Source organism: Dromaius novaehollandiae, chromosome 4, assembly GCF_036370855.1.
Source record: "Dromaius novaehollandiae isolate bDroNov1 chromosome 4, bDroNov1.hap1, whole genome shotgun sequence".
Lineage (NCBI taxonomy): Eukaryota > Metazoa > Chordata > Aves > Casuariiformes > Dromaiidae > Dromaius > Dromaius novaehollandiae.
This window is the reverse complement of record NC_088101.1, coordinates 62,363,784-62,380,868: the sequence shown is the minus strand read 5'-3', so window position 1 is coordinate 62,380,868 and position 17,085 is coordinate 62,363,784. Positions and strand designations below refer to the sequence as shown.

General features: G+C 36.4%; 2 protein-coding genes across 29 annotated transcripts in view; one reads left to right on the top strand and one right to left on the bottom strand.

Moving 5' to 3' along the window:
- Positions 1–15,504, top strand: part of NSUN7 (NOP2/Sun RNA methyltransferase family member 7) — a 29,402-nt gene extending 13,898 nt beyond the window's left edge. For 4 of the 5 annotated variants that reach the window (XM_026093705.2, XM_026093709.2, XM_026093711.2 and 1 more), the window contains 5 exons: positions 376–477; positions 1,018–1,135; positions 5,526–5,643; positions 7,350–8,012; positions 11,401–13,718. In XM_026093705.2, coding sequence (XP_025949490.1) covers positions 376–477; positions 1,018–1,135; positions 5,526–5,643; positions 7,350–7,976 — 965 coding nt within the window. In that variant the 3' untranslated portion in view covers positions 7,977–8,012; positions 11,401–13,718. Of the gene's footprint in view, positions 1–375; positions 478–1,017; positions 1,136–5,525; positions 5,644–7,349; positions 8,013–11,400; positions 13,719–15,136 lie in introns of those variants that run through there. The other variant, XM_026093708.2, reaches the window with a different exon arrangement.
- The window catches only part of APBB2 (amyloid beta precursor protein binding family B member 2), a 214,540-nt gene continuing 199,573 nt past the window's right edge, over positions 2,119–17,085 (bottom strand). For 20 of the 24 annotated variants that reach the window (XM_026093701.2, XM_064511230.1, XM_064511238.1 and 17 more), the window contains 4 exons: positions 16,788–16,871; positions 16,167–16,282; positions 15,232–15,411; positions 10,257–14,626 (listed from right to left, as the gene is read on the bottom strand). In XM_026093701.2, coding sequence (XP_025949486.1) covers positions 14,459–14,626; positions 15,232–15,411; positions 16,167–16,282; positions 16,788–16,871 — 548 coding nt within the window. In that variant the 3' untranslated portion in view covers positions 10,257–14,458. Of the gene's footprint in view, positions 6,267–10,256; positions 14,627–15,231; positions 15,412–16,166; positions 16,283–16,787; positions 16,872–17,085 lie in introns of those variants that run through there. The other 4 variants (XM_064511240.1, XM_064511229.1, XR_010389082.1 and 1 more) reach the window with 3 other exon arrangements.

The following is a 17,085-nucleotide window of genomic DNA, read 5'->3' as shown; positions in this document are numbered from 1 at the left end:
TGGGGAGCAGGCTATATATAGCCTTTCTTTTGAAGAAGACAGACTACAGGCTGAATATTTATTCCAAGATGTATGTATGTATATAATTTTCAGTTGGTTGTATTCCTTTATTGATTGTTTATATAATTTAAGTATTTACTGTACAGTTTCATTAAATATAAATAAGAGGCAGTAGTAATTACAAATAAATGTGACAAGGAAAGAATAATCATTTTTGGCACTCCTTGATATGGTAATTCATAAAATCTACCTTCTTACTACACCAGTAATAATTAAGTCTGTTACCAAAGCATTTTCTGCAAGCTGAATTTTAAGATACTAATAGAAGTTGTATTAAGAAGTGTGTATTAAGAATTTACAACTCTTTGCATTTAGATGCAGGATTGCTCAGAGACCTTTTCCAAGGATCTGTATCTGAGGATAAACTCAGTATTCTTGCTGAGAGGCAGCTTAAAGAGTTGATGCATGCAATGAAATGTAAGTGTAATCACTCTCAGATTTCTGGGAAGACTTTGTATGTACAATCACTTCCATTGTACTATCACCAGTTTTTATGTAGTGAAAAAATATGCTGGTTACTCTATAAGTTAACAGTAAGTATGTAACTAAAACCCCTATGGCCTGGTAGTCACCAGCCATCAATACGATAATCTTCAGGCTTTTTGTAGAGAACTGGCCTACTGGCTTAGTCATAGTCTGGTTTGGAAAAGTTATAAATGTAGTCTGATGCCATTTTCACTGATCTTCATGCTGTCACCTTCTCCCCCTCCCCCTTTAGTAGCTGTGTGAAAACAGAGTGGATGCAACCCTGAATTTGCACTGAAATCTGCAAATATTTGAAAAGATTTTAATTGCTAAAAAGCATTGGAGAGTGAATGCTTATGCATGTAGGAGGGTATATTTTATTGGTAAAAATGACACCCAGGCATAATTTTTATGCTGTTTTCAGCCCTTACTAAATCACTTTGTGTGTTTTAAGAATTTTAAGAGTGAAAAATATTTTTTTCATTTCTGTAGTTAACAAAGTACAAGCTATTGTTTACTGCACTTCTTCAGTTTACCCAGAAGAAAATGAAGTAGTAGTGAACAAAGCACTGGAATCTAGAGTGGAAGGAAATAAAGTACAACGATATAGGTATGGAATGAGCTGTTTTATCTATGGAAGAACTTCAAGAATAACACAAGTTGATATCTCCAAGATTTTTTTTTCCTGCTTTTTGCTAAAGTTCATTGGTTAAGCATTTATTAGCATTTACTTCAGTTTTTTATGTGTATTTGTGAATGCATTTATCCTGAATGCAAGGCTCTTTCTGATCTCTTGTTCTACACTCCACTGGGAGCCTATCCTTAGGAGGAGGGAAAAATAACTGTCATTATAATTCAAGCCGTGATGGCTTTATGTAGGTGGTGAATGCCCACCACCCCATACTCCGGTTAGGTCAGTCTCCTGCAGGTGCTGCATCTGGTATTCAGCAGCACAGGGAATGAAAAGATGTGCAATCACAGAATACCATAATGGCCCAGATAAAAGGGCAGTATCAGTTCTGGGCTTTTTCCTCTGAAAACCAAAACCAAAACCAGACTCCTTTTACCTTATATTCAGCTGAACATAGCATTTTAAACTTCACCAACTTTCTAGATTTGAAGTAAATGTGGCATCAGATGGTGTCTTTCATATAACTCAGTCCATCTTTTTGCTGGATATAGAGACCGTTAATTTATGTAGCATAGTTTTGAGCCTGTCTTTGCATATGTGGTTGATAGATTCATGTGTCTTGAAGGCTGACTCCTTCCTTCTTAACTCAGGGTGGAAGTAAGAAAACCTTCAAAAGAAATTCTGCCCCCTACTTCTGCTTTGTCTGCAATAGGGGAAATGTAATCTATGCTGTGTCTTGAATGAAAGATAATAGTAATGAGTTATATATACAAAAAGTAAAATGCAATAATTAAAAGTCTACCCGAACTGAGGAAGCAAACCCAGTGCCACAGTCAATTTGCTACAATAAATTTCATATCTTCGTGCAATGAAAGAGATGAGATCAGTTGACATAAGTTGTACATTGAATCCCAAAGTTATTTGTGGTGTGGCTTCTTCAGGAAACAACTCAAAACAGAAAGGACATCTAAGAAAACAGTTTTTATTATTCCAGGAAGTTAGCAAAAATACAATAATCTTAGATACTTTTGTTACCCTTTTATAAGTGGACATACTTCAAATTGTAGTATAATTCTTATCCTAGAATTCTGTCTTGCATTAGATGATTAACATTTAAAATAGTTTGCTGCTGCCTATCATTCCTTTTGATTATATGAGAGTACTATCTTCTTTACTTTTCCATCTAATCTTTTTGTTCCCATATGAATCAGAAATGAGGGGAAAGCACCACTGATAGAGAATAACATGGTGGTAAGCTTCTGATACAGAACTACTGCTTTCACACTGGCAGTAGTTTTTAAAAGAGAATGAAGCTAGTTTAAGATAAAATAGAGACTAGAAGCCAGGTCACTTGCTATTATGCTCTCTGCTTCTAACCTAGAATAACCAGTTCCAAAGGAAAAAGAAATCAAATTTTAAAGTACAAGAATAATATAGAAGAATAAAAACCTCTGCTGCAGGATTGCTAGCCCCTGCATTCACATTAATGACTCTGGGAGAACAGGTTAAAGTAACAGAACATCCTATGTAAGCCTGACAGTTCTATCTGAAAATGTATGTATGTAAAAATAAAAATGGCAAATTACACAGTACTGTTTTAAAGTTGCCTCCAATGAAAAATGTGATGAAACAGTTGGTCCTTGCTTGTACGTAGATATAATAGTTCATTACAGGATGCAGTTTAAGAGAGCGTATGTTGCCAAAAGCATAGGAGAATAATACTGTATGTTTAAATTGTGCATTATCTTTGATGATGTTAATGGCCAGGCCATCCTGAGGAAAGGTACTGTGTTAATGCTTTCTTAAACAAACAAACAAAAAATAACCCAAAGTATCATTCATTGCCTTTAAATTTCTTAGGTTTAAAATGGTAAATGCTAACTATGGGCAAGCCTAAAAAATTAAAAAAGGGATGAGTTATGCATAATGGTAATATTCAGTAAAGCATAATACATCTTTCTTAGAAATCACTGATAGAACAGAGCAGTCTGCCAGAAATCTTGTGCTAACTGCAATAAAATCAGGGCAAGTCTTGCCAATGACACAGTGCTAGTCCAGAAGTGTTTGTGGCCTCCTACTGTAGCCTGCGTTTTCCTTTGGGATTTGAAATTCTGTGGAGTCTATCATGTCTTGACCTCCGTGCAGCTGTTCCTGCATGAGGGGAACCAGAGACACCTTGAAACATAATGGTCTCTGAATTATTTGGACACAAATAGTACATAAATTCATCATTTATGTAACAGCATTTATATATATAAAAAAAAAATCTGAGGAGGTTTTTCTCAGGAGCTTCCCCCCCCCCCCCAAAAAAAAATCCTTTTCCTCCCACCCCCAAAATCACTGTTTCCCAGAAAGACAAAATAAAACCTATTCTGTCTTTTGCAGAAACATCATGAAACTTGTCATACCACTAAATTACTATTTTTTTCTTTCAAATATAAGGCAATTTCAGATGGTAAGAAAGGGAAGATAAAGATCCCAGTAGGATTTTGCAGACCTGAGCCAGTGTGTGATTGAAGACTGATTGAACTTCAAAAAATGATGATTCCAGAATCAGTTCTTCCTTCGTTGATACGCATGTGTCTTGGATGTTTTTGTGCATAGTTCTTGCTGTAATAATGCTGCTGGTTACCAGTGTAAACAGAGCAGTAATAGAACATCATAAATAACATATACAGTGGGATTATGCTTGTCTAAGATGAAAGCTCAAGCCTGTTAGGCTACATGTATTACTCATGACTATTCCTTGTGCTCTTTCCTCAAGTAATTTGTTTGACTAAAAAACGCAGGATGGAATGAAAACCTGGTACAGCATTCCTAGCCTTCCTCCTGACTTTGGGAGGGACCAGTTAGGGTAACAGAACATCCTGTGATTACCACACAGCTACTTAGTGTTAATTGCCTCTTCCGAGAAAATTGAGGGCTTTCAGGAAACTGTTAGGCCATGTGGGCCTATCCTGTGTATTGTATCTGTTGGAATTATCCTGCATTGCTGAAGTAATGCTCAACCAAATGAAGCTGTGGTGGAGCTTGGGGGAGTCATAGAGCTGGTCTTAAGGCTACAAAAGTGTAAAGGTGATTTTTCAAGCATGTACCCACTTTCTGAGCTGAGCCTGTTCTAAGCATAGGTCAAACAGTTTATAGCAATGGATTCACTTTGCATAAAAGTACACATTGTGAACAGGTGCCTGTAGAGGGGATGCCATTCACGTATTTCCCTTTGGCCTGATCAAATTTGAGTTAATTTCAGCATCAATTTTCAGGGTCACCCTATCCATTAAAGGGAGTCCTGGTAACATTAGTCTGTATACATAGGTCAGAGCAAAGATTATCACACTCTTTTTTTTTTTTTTCTTTTTTTTCTTTTTCTTTTTTTTCTAATTGGTAACTAGATCTAAAAGCAAAGAATTGCCCATGTGCCGTAGGGCACTGAGTTTAAGTAATGCAGGGGGGAATGTGTGCCTTGTAGTCAGTCTTGCCATGTTTCAAGGGGCATATAAAAAAAATTTCCAGATTACAGTGAAAACATGGGAACAAAACGGTGTTGCAGGCTTTCCTTAGATATGGACTAGCTGGCCAAATTAGGATATTGGTTACAAATATTGAATATGCTTCTCTGTAATCATCTTTGAACAAAGCTCTGACTTGAGGGGATCACTGGATCATTGACTAGGGATTGCGTCTCAGAAGTCGACAGCAATGTGGGGAGAACATGGGTTAAAAATTGCATAGGACACTTCATCATCCTTCTGTCCTGTAACAGCTTTGTACCACTTTAGTGGCCTTATGAGCTAACCTTTCTAATTTACACAATTGTCATGTCCTTGAGGCCTGTTCATAACAGCTAGGGAATCACTGGTGTACAGGGAGAACACTAGAAAAGGTTATTTCTTCTTTCCTCATTCATGCATTTCAAAACTGTAATTTGAAAATTGGAACAATTGGATGTTGATTACTACAAATAGAGAAATCTTTTTAACGTAAGATTTTTAGCTTAGATATTTATTAAGAGCATATATTTATTAATTTAAAATCAACATCTTTACAATTGCTGTCTAGTGCTCAGTATTTTGAGAAAATTCCCCAACTTCATGGTTAATCTGATAATCCAGTAATTGCAGACCTCAAAGAATATGGCCGTTAATTATGTTCATACAGATTTACTATGTGGTGAGCGGTTAATATATATTCTAAAAAAATGAATCCACAATTCTTTCTTGAGCAGCTGTTTTTTTAAATGAAGATAGATAGGCTATGTTGAACCGTCATTGAAAGATACTACATTTGGAAATTACTGTTAGTATATCCTTTTTTATTTACTTTTATATCTCTAAATAGTCTGTTCTGGTCATCTGTTTATTTTCTACAGGCTTGTTCCTCCTGTTTTTCCTATTTGCTCCAATTCAAAGGCTTCTGCTGAATTTTTTTTCAAAATGGAACCATCAGAAATTTCCAATTGCTGCTTTTTAGCTATTCTGGAGAGAGAGGTAAGCTTAGAAAATTACCAGTTCAAAACACTTCAAAGAAAAGATATTGCCATTTTCCACTAATTAATATATGAAGTGGAACTTTTTTTTTTTTAAATTTCCTTACTCTTCAGTTGTCTTAAACTGACCAAAGGAACAATTTTTCTAGAGGTAACTGCAATGGAAATGTACAACTTCTGGAGAGTTATGCTAACCATAACTTTCCAACATGTGCCTTTTAGTTTGGATCAGTTTGTGGTCAGAGCAGTCTCTTGATTTAGCTCTGCGCTAGAAATGTTTTAGAGGAAATGTATTGCTACTGTTAAAGCTTGGAATGAAATAGCTTGATTAGAATCATGGTAAGTGGTGTCTGTTGAAGTTACTGAGTCTGTGTCACCATGACTTGCTAGTATTTGAGCAGACAGTGGGGATTAAGACTTCATTATAATTTGAATAAAATGGGTAAGCATATGTTTCCTTTCAAAACTAAGGCATATGCAGATCTCACTTGAAAAGTGGTGGGCTTCTGCTGAGTAAATGTAGAAGTCTTGGCATGATTCCTGAGGAAAGGTTTTAAAGGGAGAGTTTACATCTCTGAGCATCAACATTTTCCTCTTGTGCCTGAGAAAAGTAGGACTTCTTCACTAAAAGAGGAAGGAAGGAGACAATTAGAATTTCATTGAAAATTAAAGATATGAAATCCTATTTGGTTATTTGTACCACTTTCTGTCATAATGAATTTACAGTGCTTGAAAGAAGTCTGCATCTTGGGGGGCTGGGGGGGGGGGATGAATTAGAAGGGAAAGATTTTATTAAGGTAAAAGAATGAGACATGAAAGAGCTTTTAAATTATCTATTATTGACCTCCTTTCAGTGCAGAGTATTTTTTAACCTGGCTTCCTGACTTAGCAAGCTTCAGTTAATCGTGCTGTGGACATCTGTGTACTATATTCTCTCCCTCCAGAAAAAGAAACAATTTTGTTTCGAGTAGTTCATTTGAATAATTTTTTTATTCAAATTCTACTGCACATAACTAATTGCTCCTAATTGCACTAATGGCCACAATTTAGGTAACTCTGGAAATGCACATTTTTCCTGAGTCATAGCACTTGTACTAAGTAGTACAGGTTAAGCTGAAGTTTCTGATTTTCAAATACCTACCGTTCTTCTTGGCTAGCTGTAAAGAATTTCTTCCCCATTGTTTTTTTACATATCTGGATATTGACCTGGTTCCTCGTTGATTTAGTTTGAGATATTCATTATCATGAAAGTTATTCACATTTAATGTTACTGATAATATTTCTATATTTTAGGCACTATTTCTGATTTTTATATATATATGCCATTATAGATAGTATGTATAATCTATGTATGTAAATGCTATTACAGATGCTAGATATGTTACAGAGTAAGTCAGTCTGGGAGACACAAACCATACAAAGTCCAAAATTCTATTTCCCCTCTTTTAGCCAGCAGAGGGTAAAGTCTCTGAAGAGTAAATGCTCAGATACTATTTTACATAACAGTAATGTTCTTGATTTCTTGAATAAGTAGGCTTTTTTTTTTTTTTTTTTTTAAAGCATTTATCACATGTGGCTTATGTACTTCTGTTAGATTCTGCAGTACTTTCCTTGTGGAGTAAATTCTGAGGAACCTGTGATTAACACATTGAGTTCACAGCTCAGGGTTGTGGCTTAGATCTGTTTTTTTTTCTTTGGAATTTTCAGAAAGCTTCTTCTGAAAATTTGTCTGTTAAAGACATGTTGGCTCGTGCTGCAGCAAAAGGACTACTCGATGGAATTGTTGTAGAAAAATCAAAGAAAGAAGAGAAAAAGAAAAAGAAACTGAAAATGACACAACATGCAAGTAATATTGTTGGTAATGGTGTAGAGACAAAGGCTGAAGAGTTCCTTCACCATGAAGCTGTATCTAATATTCATGCTGAAGATTCAGTATCTAAAGCAGTAAGTAATAAAGAACAAAAGACCGTGAACAAAACAGACAGTTATGTTCAGCTGAAGAAAGCTACCAACCCAGTCTCAGACTCAGCCCTTCCTAAAGTTCTGAAGCGCACATCTAATTTGTCATCTATCCGCAAGGCGTCTGAAAGACAGCCACTTACTAGAAAGGCACATGCAGAAGACAGAATGGTTGTATTGAAGCCTGTGGAAATTGTTTTGCCTCCAGTGATAGTACCATACTTAAGTCCCCAAGGAAACAGACCCAGGATGCCAACCCATCATTGCTGGCATGACTGGATTGGAGCAAAGAGTTTGAGTGGTCGCATATTTCCACCACCTCTATCTAAAGCGGTCAAACCAACCGTGGTTAAGCAACCTCGACCATGGCTGTAAGAATCTTCAAACTTTGACCTTACCTTTATAGAAAAGGTAAATATTTCTCTCTTTCTCTCTCTCTCTTTCTCTCTCTCTCTTTCTCTCTCTCTCTTTCTCTCTCTCTCTTTCTCTCTCTCTCTTTCTCTCTCTCTCTTTCTCTCTCTCTCTTTCTCTCTCTCTCTTTCTCTCTCTCTCTCTCTCTCTCTATTCCTTCATACACTTAGATTACAGTATATCTTTATGCAGGATAATCTTGCCTGTGGGAAACATCTATTGTGGGATATTTTGCACAATATCTACATTAATCATTCTAAACCAATAATTACATCTTAAAGTGAATGCAGCTCAGCTACATAAGGTTGATAGACCATTGAGGGAGTGAGGTCAAAAAATCACACAGCCACTTGCTGCACTTTAAAATGACAAGTTAAAATACTTTTTTTCCCCATAGCATAGCTTTGCATAGCTTTGCAGGAATAGCTTTGCATAGCTATTGCAAGCTGCATAGTTTGGTAGGAATACTCAATTTCAAATGGATTTTTTTTTTTTAAGTGAGACTCCGTTTTATTGAAATGGCTATTCCTGAAATTCACAGTATGCCAGATCATCTTTGTTTCTAAAACAGGATGTTAATTTTCATATGGGCAACTGGCCAGGCACACTCAAGCCCATACATAGGCTTTCTAATATTTACCCCCTTTGTTTCTACTCAAATGTGCTTCAGAAAATGTGAACACTAAAAACTAGATATATATTCTCATGCTAAAAATACTTTATTATCATAATAATGTCATGTCTGAGTATGTCATAGCTCATAACTGCTTTTCAGCAACATTCTTAACCCAAGCTGTTCTTAGCTGAAGAGATCCACTACTGTCAAGCAAAATAAAGTTTGTTTTTGTTTTTAAATAATGTTATCACTAGTCATCTGAATAGAGGCTGAACACATCATAGTTTGTCTTTCTTTGGAAACAGCTGTGGCCTTCTAACCTGTTCCCTGTTTCTAGCAAAGATAAGACAAATGTAGATATTCAAGTTACTTTATAATCTGAGCAGAGGATAAAAGGGGCACAAAGAGATGCTTTTAACAAGGATCTGATTAAATGTGGACTATAAAAAGAAAGAAAATGTCAAAAATGACAGAATGACTCTACAAGGTACCTTAAGAACTGTTTTTAGGTTATATGGTTGCAGAAATGAAACAAAGACAACATAGCAGGAGAAGAAGGGCAAAGGCAGTTGTGGCCCAAAGTTTGCTTCTGAAGAATCATTTAAGATAGTTGGTAAGAGTACACTCAACCTCTAAGCAAACATGCCTAATATCAGCAAGACAGTAAGGAATCTTAATCTATTTGATACATAGCTGAGACTGGATTTAGACCCATCCAGAGAAAACGTTTTAATATCTTTTTTCCCCTCACCCACACTAGTCAATGTAGTTTCAGCAGCACTATCCTTAGAAGGAAAGATATGAATTATAGTACACCATCAGTATAGACAGCTGCCTCTAGTTCATCAGATAAGTATCAGTGCTTACTGAATCAGTGAAAATTTCTTTTAGTATTTTAATCTGAACCAGCTGTCCTGCCCAAAGATATCACTCACCTGCTGTATATCCCTGTGAGTAACCCCTGCTCCTTAACTTTTCCAAGAAAAGGACAAACTTCTCTGCACCTGTTCCTGAACAAATGGTAAGGATATAGTCTAGACCTGTGTGCTTGCAATGTATAGAAGTGAAAAAAAGGATTTTATTTCAAAACCATCTTGGAGGAGGAGAGAGTCCACGTGTTAGAGACAAGGAAGGGAAAGTAAGGTGATTATGAGTTGTTTTTTCAAAAAATTTTTTAAATCCTTAAAAGAAACTTAGAGATTCTGCAGTTAGAGAAGTGAACTTCTAAAAATATTTATCAAACCAGTGTCATTCATTTATAAAAAGTAATTAAAGTGACTTTTAAATGAGCATACATTTGCCTGCTGACAGAAGTGCTGGGCTACTTACGTAGTACACGTCATGATGTCCCACAATTGGCCTCATACTGTTTTCAGGAGTTTCAGTCTTTCTTTGAAATATTATGGAGGCTAAACCATTTACCATCTTGGCATCTAACCAAGAATAGCAAAAAGCTGGTGGTGACGTTTTTGATCCTGTAGGTCACCAACTTACTTTGTAAGCAATGAATGTGACAGTGGCAACATCTGGGACTGGCTTGAGATGGTTGTAGGTAGAAGCCTGTGTGCTCAGTAACATTTTTTTTAACTATGATTTTATACAATAAAAACTGTAGCTCATACAAACAATTTTCTGTAAATCCAGTTATGTATTTTTATTTTTTTTATTTTTTTATTTTTTTATTTTTATTTTTTTACTGACAACTGTTAGTTCAGCTTTCCAGATATGGAAGTGTCCATTATACTGGTATTGCTTCTAAACAACCAGTATGATTTTTCCCTCCCCTCAGGCATATTTTTAAATGACAAAAGAAATAATTTCCCAGTTTCACGGACCAGTAACAATTGAGACAATCATTTTATGCAGCTAAATTTATTCTCAGAACAGATTACATTTAAGTGTGTTGAAGTGGTCAACAGCAGGGAAAATTGTCCTTTTCAGTGTCAGTCAGATGCTTTATGTAACACTGAGCTCTGCTGATAAACAAACAATGGGTGTTTTTCCTTCTCTCTTACTTTTGTTAAAATAAATCAAACCTACTATTGCTGACTGTACAGCATAAGTTTTAGCAATGTATTATGCAATTAACCTGCCCAAGAAAGGAGTAATGGTGTTAATGGTAATGCTGTAAAGGCTGAGCCCCTATTAGCTGTGGAAATAAGAACAGTTCTGTTTTCTGCATGTGATTTACTAACAATTCATTTAATTAGGGATCTAAAAATGCTTGATAAAATTAAAAGAAAAGGGATGTAGAACTCTTAGCAAATGACACAGAAGTGGCATAACCCATTAGTTACTCCACAGCTTTTCTTCCTGTGTCACAAAAGGGCATACTATTTGGATAGGTACAGGTAGTTCTGCACACAAAGTTTATCACTAAGAATTCATTTTATTGTAAGTGGAATCAATGACCTTTCATGCAATTCTTGTTATTCCTATTTAACCAACCTGTAGGTGGCCTGTATAGGCTTATGCTTCCTACACCCCCTTTCTCCCCTTTAAATGAAATAGTAAGTGGCTTAAATAAAACCTACAGCCAGCACTGCAGATTTCAAAAGAAAGGCTTTTATCTCTAGTCATTGACTGTGACTATAAATCTCCTTGCTTCTGCAAGGGAGTATATGAATGAAATGACTGACATGTGATACTTATCTCTAACTTACTACTTGCATTGAAAAAATTAAGAAATTAGCTTTACATGATTTTTCTACAGACTTCAATAAAAATGTGACTACAAATAATTACAAAGCCCACCTTTTTTTTTTTTTTTAGGCAACCTATAGTATACAGAGTGGAGACTGTTGCAAGATCATGTCCAGAAAAGACAAATACATCAACATAATAATGCAGGATATTTCAGTAAAAATAGAATAAATAAAATAAAAATATTTTAAGCTGTATTTAACAGGTTAATTTAAAATATGACATCAGACATACAAGGCATAGTGAAGATGGCTGTCTGCCTACAGAATCACTACATATTATAAAAAAAATGCATAGATAACTGAAGGGTCACTGTAACATCGATTAAAAAACACTGGCAGTTGCTCAGACACGCATACTCCATACGTACTTTTTGGCCATGGTAAAAGAGTGCCTTAATATATTGTTTAACAAAGGATAACTGGCTTTGCAATATTAGGCTCTGATTCTGCAAACAGCTGGGTGTATATTTAATCTTTTGGAGAATAAGGAGCTCTACTGAAGCAAAAGGGCCACTCCTGTTCTGATCATTAAGCACACTACTTAAATTTATCTGCAAAATCAGCAACGTTTTGGTAGCAGACACAAGACTCTTAAAATATACATTGGCAAGTGACGTATGGCTTTTCGAATACCTTTCTATCTTCTCAGTCCTTCCTCCAATTGCACACTTTTCTAGTGAAAGCTAACTAGATGTTCATCACCTGGATGACACACACTGAAAAACCTTTTACTGCTGTTTGCAAAGTGTTAGTTTAAATATAGAGTCTGCATTTCTGTCTTGGAGAATCAGCACTATATGGATGCAGCTACAGAACTGAATTATACTGTTTAAAATTCATTGTTGTAGGCCAGCTGCAAATCAAATCCTGGAGTTTCCAGGTGGAACTTTAAAAAGACAGTTGCGAAGAATTTGCTGTAATTTAAAGTCAAAGTTTGATTCAATAGGATGATGATAGGAACCTTTTATCTCTTAACTTCATGATCCTACTTGAAGACATATTCAGTTACCATCTGATGACTTTTGGTAGCCATCATAATAGGAAACAAATTTTAACACTGTTCATAGCAGACTTCAGTGGATCAGTCAGAAACTAGAGAAACAGAGGAATAAAGCAGGTATGGAAGCTGCCTCCTCCATGCTTTGGTATCTGGCTTCATGGTCAGTTTAAACCAGTGCTGCTGTCTGAAGGGGTGATTTTCTTTGCCTCTCCTCACCTCCAGCTATGTGCTCCCCCTGCCTCCCTTGCATCAACAAAGTCATCTGCACAGCCAGGTAGCAAACTGGATCAAATTTGCAGACCTGACTGATTTCTCTCTTTGAGCTTATTCACATTAAGCTGATTTGATTTCTCCTCCAACTGTACAAGCAATAGAGGTGGTGCAAAGGAGGAAGTGGGAATGTGAGGTTTGAGAGGGCAAAGACAGTTTCACTGCCTTAGGTGCAGAATCTCTGTCCTAGAAGAGATTTCGAGATCAGTGGAGGATCAGCTCTTCAGAGGGTATTACAGAGAGGCAGTTTTAATTACACTAGTTGCATAGCTAGCCTACCTGCCACTTGCTCATACATCAAGCTGAGGTTTTTTTAATAAATTTTCCTACATTTTCAATGCAAAAATTTATTGAATTACCATTCCTTTCCCCTTGTATTCATAACTTGCCTTGCCCAGGGGTTGCTATTGATTTTTTTTTTTAAATAAGGAAAAGAGAAAATAGTCTAACAATCCTTTGCATATTAAGGTAGAAAAGAGTTCTTGCCATAGCAGCCTTGAGAATGTTCTTTTAAAATTACAGTATTACCAAGTTTGGAGACTTGGGAGACGGTTATACTTTGGAAAGTATCTATAAATGGAGGCACTGCATTTTTAACACTGGTTAGAAACATTTTTAATGTTCCCTTTTCACAATTTGTATGAAACTGCAGGTCTAAACAGAAGACGGCAAGGGGAGAAACTAAAGATGTGTAACTGCATTTGAAAATTAGTGTGAGGTACAATTTTAGGGGGCAATACTGTGCTGACTTTGTCAGGATCTGCAGTAGTGTGGATCAGTGCGACTACATGAAGCTTTTGGAGCAAGCAATCAGGTTGCAACACCTGAAGCACTGTATCCTGTTAGAAAACTCTTTCATTATTTTGTCACTTTTTGTCATTTTTGAGTATTGAAAGAAATTTGATGGAATTTTGTAAATAACTAGACATGATTGTTCTTTTTGTGGCATGTTAAGTTTTCAGCAGCAAACTCCGAGGGGAAGGGGAAATTCTAGTCTCTAGGAGTTTTGACACAGTAAAATTACTGACTAGTTTTTCTTCTGACTGGTATGAGCCTTACAGGAAACAAACTGTATTTTTGATGCCTTAATAAAGACTTGGGAGAATAACACTCAACACGTACATTTGTCTGGTTAAAGATGAAAGGCTTCAGCCGATCCCCCAAATTCAGTTACTCAAAACTCTTCTGGATTCTTCAGCATTGGTTAGGTATTAAACACGATTTGTCTCTAATAATGTAATAACAGGAGATGAAATGACACCATGGTTCAAAAGCACGTCAGGGAGAGCTGTTAAAGTGATTGCTAGACGAATGTTGACAAACAATTTAACAGATGTAGTTTTGCAAAAAAAAAAAAAAAAATCGGTATTAAATCTACAAAAATTCAATTGTAGCTAATACTTGGTACCTACTCCAGTGTTGAAAACAGAGCAAAGTGCTGTAGGATTTAAGATTGATTTGCGACAAATCCAGCTCAAGACAGTAAAAACTATCAACTGAGGCATCGCTTACTCCAAGGACTTTAGCATGAGTTCACTAGGAGGGATGTGGCCATATTCTTTTTGTGTGTGAATTTAGGTAATGTTCATGTATTTACAATCAGAAACAGACCTTCCATTGCTCATGATGTAACTCACTGACAGCAAAAAAATTATTCATGCTTCTTTTCATATCACACGACGGTGGCAAGAATGAGAGAACATGCTTGTCTGACATTGTTTTGATATAGATAAATTCTCTGAAGACAAAGCATCAGCAATTTAAAATGGAAGGCCGAACATCATCAGTTCATTTTCCTTAGTGTAGCTACTGTTATCTTCAGTTAAACGTTATGAGAATCTTCTCTCTTACGCAGCTATGGCATCTCAGATACAGGGCGTTTCTGTTTCAAAGTGTCAATGAGGGACAACACTCCTCTTTTTACATTAGTTGTAACTCTTCTAGTGACCGAATCTGCAGGAGGTGGGGGTGGTCGAACTTTCTGTGAAGGAGGTCTGGCTACTAAGCACTTCTGATACCGTAACTGCAACAAAGCAAAAGCATTCTGCAATCCTTACTGTATCCAGTACCATCAGAGCATTTTAAATACACTTTAATACTGTTCATGAAATCCAGTCAAACCTCCATTTTGACGATGACAAACAGCCCTACTGAAATTAATGGGTCATTGCTCTGTTAAGCTGTGGGCAGAAACTCTTCATTGGCATGTGACACAGAAACTAAATCATAGGAACAACCCTTTGAAAACTGAAAAATAAGTTTTTTGGATTCAGCTATTCTTGAACAGTGACTGCATTGTCACTGGGTTGCTTAACACGACTTTGAGCAGAATGTTTTGCCAGCATTAGTTAACTTGAAAAAAAAAAGATTCCTGACATACAGATGCTGTAGTGGTAAGGAGGTAAGACTGTTAAAGGAACATTGTTCACTAAATTGACATTTCAAACTTAAAAATGTTTATTTTTAATCTATTAAGTATATCAGAATCCCATTTACTAGTTTTATTTTTTCTTGCTTCCTTTATCTGTCTCAGGAAATTAATGTAATTGCAAATTTGGAAAAGATTTTTATTTACTGAGGTAGTGACAGAACTAGGTACTACAGGTGTCTTTCAAGAAGATCACTTACCATACAAGCAGCCTGAACAGCTTCTGATACGTTGCCTGCATTTGGCTCACACCAAAAAACGTGGCACTCAAAATGCTGGTTTCCGGTATCCATAATGAAGGCAAATGTGTGGACATCCTTGCCTACTCCCATAAAGGACAGGAACCGGACACGACATTCCACCATGATCTCCTCTTCATTCTGGTTATGGAATCAAATGATTCTTCATTACTATTAGATATTCTGCAGAACTTTGCTTTCAATTTTAAGTTGATTAAATGGAAGGAACACTGATGCAGTAGTGTGGAATTCCTTTTATTTATCTGCATATACTCAGTGTGCTAAGGCCTGACTGGATCTCTCCTTCTAGGGTATTACCAGAAGACCAAGGCCTTGAGCATTAACACTGAGCATACTGTGCATTTTAGATACTGCTTGTTTAAAACTGATGCTGCAGTTCTACAAAGAAATGCATGGTTATAATGACTGCAAAAAATACTCCCCTGTAACTGGGATGTGGAAATGTTGCTTTAGGACCCCCTTGACAAACATACATAAAAGACATTCTTTGAAAGATAACTCTTGGCTTCTTTGGCCAGAATAAGGTAAATACAGTTTAGAAGACAGGACTGCTACTTAGGGTTTAACCTACAACATTTTAGGCTCAAAACTCCTAGAAAGGGTAACACTGAATTTGTGTAAAATACCTAATGAACACCTATAATTATTTCTGAGGACATGCTTGGCATGGTAAATAAAGCAGAAACTGACAGAAGCAGTAAGAGCCTCTATAAAACAGTGATGTGTGGAGAATCACAGCCCTGGAAAGAAAGAAAATGCAAAATGAGCAAATGAATTCTAGTACAAGTTAACTCTTTCTACTACTGTTTATTTTTTCCTCATATTCAACATTCATATTATGTTAAACTTGTTTTAAACAAGACAGTCTGCCTTACTCTTTCATTGATGACTGTGACAGTAGCATCAGCAACATTCATGGTCACTGGCATCCAGTCTTCTTTGCTAGAGGAAGCCATTAGACTTTCAATAGCACTGTTCAGAGTATCCATTCCTAAAACAGAGGAAAATGTGATAATCAAAATAAATACATGAATATAGGTAGAAACCAGCAGAACTTTTATTTTCACATAGTAGTACAGAAAATGCATTGTTTTGTACTGCTTATTAAAGCCAATTTGATGATAGAAGGAAGGTTTGTGAAGTTAGTTTTCTTCATCTGTAAAAACAGAAGAGGTGCCTCTAGCTTACAAAAAATGGGACAGCATCTTGTTTACCTGCTGCACCACTTCAGTTCTCTAGGTCCTTCTTCATTAGTATTCAGGGAAAGTGCTAACAAGGAACTCTGCCTTTTTAGCAGCTCCTCGCAAAATAATATGGATTGAATAACACATGTTCAAGTGAGACCCCTGAATGAACACCTTCATGCCTGACCCGTATGACTCAGAAATACAAGTAAAGAGTTGCCACCCGTTGGACAACATCCATTTAGACTTGGCTAGCTGGACGCTTCATGCAAGTTACATTGGCAGTCACTTAAGAAAAACAGCGTTACCTACCGACGGGCTTAGCCACAGGAAGCATGCCCAGGTACTGCACGTGGAACTTCTGTACAAGTTCTGTCTTTGGTGTTGGGAAATCTACTGCATGGGAAAAAAATCAATTCCTGTTTATCAGTATTCACAGCAGGGAAAATATACTTTGATTTCATCAATAGCATAAAATAATTTACTGAGTAGTTGTGCTCCAAAGGTACTCTATTGATTAAAACAAGTGTCTACTCCCTTGTCTCATACCAGAATAATGCCAAATGATTTCCAAGGGGATTAGAGAGAATGCTACATCATCTAGTTCTTC